This window comes from Watersipora subatra, chromosome 9 (genome assembly GCF_963576615.1).
Source record: "Watersipora subatra chromosome 9, tzWatSuba1.1, whole genome shotgun sequence".
Classification (NCBI taxonomy): Eukaryota; Metazoa; Bryozoa; class Gymnolaemata; order Cheilostomatida; family Watersiporidae; genus Watersipora; species Watersipora subatra.
Window position 1 is genome coordinate 14,695,353 of NC_088716.1, and position 8,934 is coordinate 14,704,286.

At 36.3% G+C, this 8,934-nt stretch overlaps 2 protein-coding genes across 2 annotated transcripts; one reads left to right on the forward strand and one right to left on the reverse strand.

Moving 5' to 3' along the window:
- Positions 1 to 2,772: 2,772 nt before the first annotated feature.
- Positions 2,773 to 4,506, reverse strand: LOC137404820 (tigger transposable element-derived protein 1-like). The gene is made up of 2 exons (XM_068091048.1): positions 3,481 to 4,506; positions 2,773 to 3,330 (listed from the first exon to the last, which is right to left on the reverse strand). Exons 1-2 carry the CDS (start codon positions 4,504 to 4,506, stop codon positions 2,773 to 2,775), a joined length of 1,584 nt encoding a protein of 527 aa, XP_067947149.1.
- A 185-nt stretch (positions 4,507 to 4,691) lies between these two features.
- On the forward strand, positions 4,692 to 7,536 carry LOC137404821 (mucin-22-like). The gene is made up of 2 exons (XM_068091051.1): positions 4,692 to 4,698; positions 6,809 to 7,536. Exons 1-2 carry the CDS (start codon positions 4,692 to 4,694, stop codon positions 7,534 to 7,536), a joined length of 735 nt encoding a protein of 244 aa, XP_067947152.1.
- Positions 7,537 to 8,934: the final 1,398 nt, after the last annotated feature.

Sequence of the window (8,934 nt, forward strand, 5' to 3'; positions counted from 1 at the left end):
CCAAATGATGATTGTCTTCAACAGCACATCAAGAGGGCCTGCTACCAAGCTGCAATATGGCTCCGCTGCCTAGATGCCAAGCCCAACATTCCTCCACCTCAAGGTAATGGCTGGCACATGACTAAAGAAGACACACTAGAAATAACTTGGTATCAGAAATCTGTCATACCACCACAAGTTCTGAAGACGGTACATTGCAAGTGCGACAAAAATGGCTGCCATCCTAGATGCTCATGTAAGATGGCCAACTTACCATGCTGCGACCTTTGTGGCTGCACCAATACAGAATGCACTAACAGGGGTGTGGAAGAGGATCATGATGAGGAAAATGAGAGCTAAATCCTATTATTAAGTTATCAATATGTATGTATTGTTATTTATCAAATCTCAATAAAAACCACAATTATTTGTTGAAGCTGTCTCCCTTGATCTGTAGAAAATACATTTAATAGCATAAGGCATCTATTCACTTGTGTAATAGTTCAGCTACTAGGTATGAAATACATTGATATAATCACATTATATATAAAACAAAGTTAAATAGTTGTTTAAAAGCCTTTAGGTCACCGTAGACTGCCATGCACACAGTACATGTGTAAATGGCAAATGTCGCCGCCAATAAATTTGACGCTGATTGAGAATTGGCAAGGTTGGCCATTCCGACAAAATGAATTTTTAAAGACATACATTACAGCTATCTTTTGGAACAATCAAATCCTGCTCTGCTTTTGGTTTCCTAAGCTAAAAAAAATTCAACAATTCAGCATCACATGCACTGGACTAAATGGCACACAAGTCGATTTCATACGTCATATAATGATGATTACCAAAACACTTGTTTTTTGGTAGACCTGTGTTTGGCTGGCGATATCTCAGCTTCTGGTTGGTCAATCTCCATGATTCTTTTTTTAGAACATCAGTCAACACCTCAAGATGAATAATAAAGCATAATAATATTATGCTTTCTCTATTCTTTAAAGCAATCCTAAAACGATTCGAATTTTTAATGTACCTGATCGATATTGGTAAGTCATTCCAAATACTGGACGACTGGTAAGTTGCCTGTCGATGTCCAGCTGTAGATGTAGACTTAGGGTAAGGTAAGGCATAAGAAGAATAACGAGTAGCATAAGAATGTTGTTGAACATGAGTGTCAGAGTAGAATGATGAATGAGCGAGAATACCTAAACGAAGTTTGTATAACTCTTTAATTGGAAGAGCATTAGCCTTTATGAACAGATCAATTGTGTGGTCTTTGAATTTTTTATGGAAGATTATTCGCATTAGACGCTATTGATAAGGAATATTTTATTCAAATGACACTCTGCAATATTGCCCCATGCTTCTAAACAATAAATTAGTTTACTGTTCATTTAACTGTAATAAAGCAATATCAAAATGTCAGTTGGTAAAATTTCTGAGGCTTTGAAAATTATGGTTATTATACCCAAATTTTCATGCAGTTGACTTTTCAAATAATCAATATGAGAAGACCAGTTTAATGAGTTGTAAATAACTATTCCTAAGAATTTCACATTTGTAACATTATTTTTTGGCTTACGGTTGATACTTATATTTTGGCTAAGTTCGAATTTATTTTGATGATTTTTGATTATAAAATTTGTTTTATCGATGTTAAGAGTTAGTTTGTTTGCAGTACACCAATTTTGAACTCTATCTAAAGCTGAATTGATTTCGTGGATATTATCATTTAATTTCTTGTCAGTAAAAAACAGATTTGTATCATCATCAAACAAAATAGCAGAGAAGGGTTTCAAATAATAAATTAAAACATTTATATAGAGAAGGAACAATGTAGGGCCAAGAAAAGAATCTTGTGGAACCCAACATTCAATTTGTTGTGATTCTGATAGAGTACATGTAGATATATTCAAATATACTGACTGAGTTCTATCAGAAAAGTAACTTTTAAATAGCTTGACAGTGCCACATGAAAAATTATAAGATGTGAGTTTTTGAAGCAAAATAGAGTGATTTATGGTGTCGAAAGCCTTCGAGAAGTCGATAAAAATACCTAGGACAATGTTTTTTTCCATTTAAAGCAGAAAAAGACTGATTTGAAAAATCTATCAGAGCATTATGTGTGCCTTTCCCTTTTTGAAACCCCTATTGATGTTTGGTTATAATGCTGTGTCTTTCCAAATGATTCTGCACCTGAGCATTCACGACTTTCTCAAAAACTTTTGAAAAAACTGGTAGAATTGATGTAGGTCTATAATTGCTAGACACCATTTTTGATTCTTTTTTAAACAACGGTAGCACCTTTGCAATTTTCATGTTAGTAGGAACAGTGCCGGTGTTAATTGCCATGTTTATTACAGTCATACTTCAACTTACGAGCTTAATGCGTTCCGAGACTGAGCTCGTATGTCAAATTACTCGCATGTTGGTGCAATTTATTTATATATAGAACAATTAAATATATATTTATTGGTTTCCATACTCTGTAAAATGCAAATAAAACACTCAAAACAAGGTATTGTAACAGAAAAACTTGCTGGTAACTGTGGTAACTTACCACATGCTTTCAAAAAGCAACAAATAAAAATTAATGCCAGGAAATGTGATTAATCAATTTGTGAAATTAAATACATACAATAGCAGCTAACGCTAGCATTGGCCAAAGAGGGAGAGAAAAGTTACAACATTTGATGTAAATAAATTTAGATTCTGATGCACAGATTTGAAAGCAAACTTTTCTTTTAAACTCGAAGTAATTAAAAGTTTTCTTTGGCGTTCATAGTTTTAAATTTATTCTCGCGGCTTAACTAATTTTTCCTGCGTTTCGCTGTCACTATCAGCCGATCGTTTTAAGAGAAACCTATCTAACGACGTTTGCCTTTGTCGCCCTTTTAACATGTTACGAAAAGGACGGACACAGGTGTCGTCACAAAGCGCTAATACACGATCACTAGCCAATTTGTCCGGATGTCTATTTTTTATAAATTCGGAAAACGTTTGCCATTTTTCTAACATATCTTTTATTTCCTTAGTAGAAATGCGGTCTTCTTTTGTAATCTTATCTTCCTCCTCACTACCGAGCTCACGTAATTCTTCAGAATATTCCATCTCCTGAAGCTCTTTTAATTCCTCTGTCGTGAGTTCTTCCTGTTGCTCCTCGACAAGGTCGGTCACGTCTGACTCGTCCACCTCCAGCTCCATAGACTTTCCAAGTGACACGATTTCGTCTGTTAGCACTTGTTCAGTTTCATCAAGGTGTGCTGCTCCGGTTCCTTCGCAATGTCTTTCAGCGACGGAAGCTGGCCACAATTTCTTCCACGCCGAATTAAGGGTTCGTTGTGTAACACCCTGCCACGCATCGTCAATGATTTTTAAACAATGAACAATGTTAAAATGGTCTTTCCAAAATTCTCAAAGTGTGAGTTTCGTACTATCTGTAACATCAAAGCATTTTTTGAATAAATATTTAGTGTATAGTTTTTTAAAATTTGAAATCACTTGCTGATCCATGGGCTGGAGGAGTGGGGTGGTATTGGGAGGAAGATAAAGCACCTTGATGAATTTGTATTCATCAAAAATATTTTCTTCAAGGCCAGGAGGATGACCAGGAGCGTTGTCGAGGACCAAGAGACATTTCATCGACAGCTTCATTTCGGTCAAATATTTTTTGACTGCTGGTCCAAAGCACAGATTAACCCATTCTGTGAAAAACTGCCGAGTAACCCAAGCCTTGGCATTAGCTCGCCACATCACTTGGAGTTGTTCTTTCAATATCCTTTGTCTCTTGAAAGCGCGTGGGTTCTCGGAGTGGTACACCAACAATGGTTTGACCTTACAGTCACCGCTGGCATTGGTGCACAAGGCTAAAGTAAGGCGGTCTTTCATGGGTTTATGTCCCGGTAAGCTCTTCTCTTCGGCTTTGATGAATGTACGCCTGGGCATCTTTTTCCAAAAAAGCCCAGTTTCGTCGCAGTTGAACACTTGTTGTGGGGTGTAACCTTGCTGCGTTATTATCGAGGCAAATGTGTTAATATATTCCGCCGAGGCTTTCGAGTCGGAACTTGCTGCTTCCCCATGCCTCACGACCGAGTGTATACCAGTGCGTTTTTTAAAGTTGACGAACCAGCCACGACTCGCTTTGAATGTTTCCTCTGACGTCGAAGTCTCGCCTTTCTCGTCTGTCTGCTTTACTTTTAAGTCTTGATTGATAACACTGGCCTTTTCACATACTATCGTTTCAGTAATGCTGTCGCCGGCCAATTGTTTGTCTTTTATCCAAATCATGAGCAGTCTCTCCATCTCATCGTGAAGATCGCTACGCCGTTTGGAAACTATGGTTAATCCTTTTGCAGGCTTGATGTCCTTAATGTTATCTTTCTGTTTGATAATTGTGCATATTGTGGATGTATTTCTGTCATATTGGCGAGCCAGCTCACTCACGCGTACACCTTTCTCATATTTTTCAATAATCTCACGTTTAATCTCAATTGTCATCATTCGCTTTTTCTTTGCATTCTCCTTCATTGTATCGGTTGGTTTTCGGTCTACGCACAGTACTTTTAATTCACTTAATTCTGCTATGATAAACGCGCACAAAAAAAACCGTTGCAAAATTATAACCTGAGCAGTTGAAAAATGCAGAGTGAGGCTGTTCTCATGAGACAACTCTGACATACTTGGCCACTGACTCACGTGCTCGTATCTCAAACATGGCTCGTATGTTAGTGCTAAAACTAGCTTAAAAGCTGGCTCGTATCTCAAGTTTCTCGTACGTTGGAGCACTCGTAAGTTGAAGTATTACTGTATATAAGTTAAGGGTAATGTAAGGTAGGGTGCACACATTGTAACCAGCTTAGCGGGAATCAAATCCAATCCTGCAGCTTTCTTTTCATTTACCCTAAGACACTTTTATTTCGCTAGTATTTAGTTTCGTGAGTAGCACACAGAGTAAAATTTCGCTGCAACCTAATTTCGCGGCTCTATTGAGTGTGAAAATATAGCGATGTGAAAATAAATGCAGTGGAAAAAACAGATTACATTTCTCAGGTCCAACTCGCTAATAAGAAAAAAAATTCAATTTGGGACTAGTTCGTATTTGACGTCTAAGTCATAAAACAGGTAGGGTATAATTAGTTTATAATGACATTATAGCCAATTAAGATTTAGATTTTCGTGATTATACAGATAATTAAAGTAGCAGCACTGTCTCTGACAGTGGTGAAAGTAACAGTATTGTAAGATTATTCTTCAATTTTACGACTTCACCTACCAGACTTTCATCCTCATCAGCTACAAATTCGGTGACTAAACTGATATCTGAATTTACTTTGCCATGCTGCTCAGTCAGTGTATTAGCTATAATGAGTTTACCAGAAATTTCCCATAGAGCCCAACCACAGACAAAAATTGCCTGCATTTCTAATATGACGATTTTATTGTGGTTATCAATGAACAAAGCTATTTAACTTCGCGTTTTCGCTTATTCGTTATGATAGTTTAGTTTCGCTCATGAAATTTTCGCGAGAGGATGACACCGCGAAAATGCGAAAGTTAGATGAAGCGAATACATGTGTCCTAGGGTAGACCAGCTAAAGTGTTATTAACAACACTTTCTTGACATGACATAATTTAAATTCCGGAAAGCTTTAAGACCTAATTGAATGTAATGGAGTTGGCTTTCAGAAAAAGCTTTAGCAAGCTGAGGTCCTATCTGGGTAAAATAGTCATTAAATTTATTTGCTATCTGTAGTTGGTTAGTTATGATTTCATCAGTGCTATCTGAAAGCAACTTAACCATTTTGTTGTCTTCGATAGCTTTCATTCCACTCGCTTGCTTAAACACTTTCCACATCTCAGTTGGAAGATTCAGCAATTAGCTTTTCATAAAACATACATTTAGCTTTTGTAATGAGTGTACTGACCTTAATTCTTTGAACAATCTACGCTTTTTTAAGCTTTGGACTAAAAGGAAACGAAATGTATTTCTTGAAAAGTAAATCTTTTTTCTTATCTCAGTTTTAATATTACCTGTAAACCATCCCTTCACCATATAATTATTAACACAGCTTTTTGTTTCTGATTCTTGAAAGGAGCAATTTGATCAAAAACCTCCAGTGATATCTTTACAAAATTATCATACGCTTCATTCACATTTACTGCATCATATACACTAGTGACACCCAGTGTATTGGTGACACCCAGTGTACTAGTGACACCAAGTGTACTAGTGACATATGGTGTACTAGTGACACCCAACGTACTAGTGACACCAAGTGTACTATTGACACCCAGTGTACTAGTGACACTCTGTGTATTAGTAACACTCTGTGTATTAGTGACACATGGAGTACTAGTGACACCTGATGTACTAGTGACACCTGATGTACTAGTGACACCCGATGTACTAGTGACACCCGGTGACATAGTGACACCCTGTGAAATAGTGACACCCGGTGTACTAGTGACACCCTGTGTACTAGTGACACCCGATGTACTAGTGACACACCGGGTATTAGTGACACATGGTGACATAGTGGTACAATTGAAAAATTTGACCATATTAGTATTAAATATAATTGCAAAATTTGACTGCTATGCATTGGTGACCCAGTTTAATCTGAGAAGATATGATTTGTATATTACATATAAACAGTATACTGTACAAGGTTTATAGAAAGATTATGTGGTTTGACAGCATCAAATAAGCTCTGCAATTTACATGTAGTAAAAATATCATACGAATGGTTCAGTAATACTATTAATATACTCATTATAATTATAATCATCGTGGTATATAACTTCTGACTAACACATCTGAGACTAACAGGGTTAAACAAGTTTGGCACAGTAGAAAATATTGAACAGTCAGAAGTCACTGCGGAAAGTATTGAACTGTCAAAAGACACTGTAGAAAGTATTGAGCAGTCAGAAGACGCTGTGGAAAGTATTGAACAGTCAGAAGACACTGTGGAAAGTATTGAACTGTCAAAAGACACTGTAGAAAGTATTGAGCAGTCAGAAGACGCTGTGGAAAGTATTGGACAGTCGGAAGACACTGTAGAAAGTATTGAACAGTCAGAAGACACTGTAGAAAGTATTGCACAGTCAGAAGACACTGTGGAAAGTATTGAACAGTCAGAAGACACTGTAGAAAGTATTGAACAGTCAGAAGACACTGTAGAAAGTATTGGACAGTTAGATGACACAGTAGAAAGTATTGAACAGTCAGAAGACACTGTAGAAAGTATTGCACAGTCAGAAGACACTGTGGAAAGTATTGAACAGTCAGAAGACACTGTAGAAAGTATTGAACAGTCAGAAGACACTGTAGAAAGTATTGGACAGTTAGATGACACAGTAGAAAGTATTGAACAGTCAGAAGACACTGTAGAAAGTATTGGACAGTCAGAAGACACTGTAGAAAGTATTGAACAGTCAGAAGACGTAGAAAGTATTGGACAGTCAGAAGACACAGTAGAAAGTATTGAACAGTCAGAAGAAAATGAACTGAGTCAAACAAAAGCAACCATCAGAACACAACTGGCCAGTAAATGACGCCAAGATTTTTGTCTAAGAAATATTGGTTTCGTTTTTGCATGTATGATGACTATTTTTGTTTACGTCACATATTTTCAACTATATAATTGTAGCACTTGATAGACTATTTATTTTGCAACTTATTAATTTGCAGATCGATAACATATTTTCAAATTAGTTTTTAAAAGCATCATTGCCATTATCCGAACTCGGCTTTTGGTAGATCGATGCTAATAACTCATCCTTTACCAGAGATGGGCACTCCAGTTAACACGCTTGCTCGCACAAGCCTCAAGGCTCATTTTGTTAATGAATTGAAAAAATTGATTCTCTAGAATTTTGTAATTATCATAGATTTGTATCGACTCGGAGCATCCTACAAGAATCGAATTGAATCTTTACTGTCACCATAAAGGAATTGACTTGATTCTCTATTTCCAATAACAAAACAATTGAGTTAGAAGAAGCTAACGCTTCCTTTTATAATTACTGCGATGACAAAGAATCCACATTGAAGTGATGTCCTTAAGTGTCACAATCTGTAACTAGATGTGGGCCAAAGTGAAGATACCAGTGCAGTCCCATGCTGCTACCTGCATAGATTTTTAAGAGACTTTGATATCACCACATATAATTTATTGATCAATAATATGTACTATGTACTAGCTTTACGGTTTGCCTTGGCAAGAGCAATAATCTTATGCGCTTTAATAGCTGATCGCAAATATCATTCATTCTACAGAAAAGCCTTTAAAACGACTCGCCTTTGTACTTATACCAAACCAACGACCACGGATCACAATGTAATCAGATTCACCCAAAACTTTGCCACAATCAACTTTAGAAGTTAGGTCATCATTGTGCCAAAAACATAGGTTGCATAGTTTTTACTTTGTTTAAGAAACAAAGCATAAAATTGTAGTATTAATTTTTTTAATTTTCAGCGTAGGAAAAAATATTGCAAACTGTTACCTCTTCGTATTTTCTTAAGTGAAATCATTTAACACTGGACCAATGATATTTTAGCTACAACAATTTTATAATAAATAATGTGCGTCTGCGTTTTAGTGAGCATCTGGGCTCACAAAACTACGAAAACATTAAACTTTTCTTTTTTCACGTGCATTAATTCTTGCAAAAAATTCTTGTGCAGATTGCAATTACTTTAAAGTGAAGGTATATGACAAGAACTCTGCTTGAATAGTAAAAAACAAGTGTATGCTAGCAAAAATAGTAGGCATGACTTAACTCCTTCTAAAAAAGGATTAAAATCCATAGTGAAATAGTTGATATTTGTTATACATACAGTCCATAGACTGAGCTAATGTGTGTAGCTAAATTAGCGGTGGTTAATTGTTATTTTGATATATTGCCATGATCAATCTTTGTAAGAATGATTTATTTTGGGGAATTCAA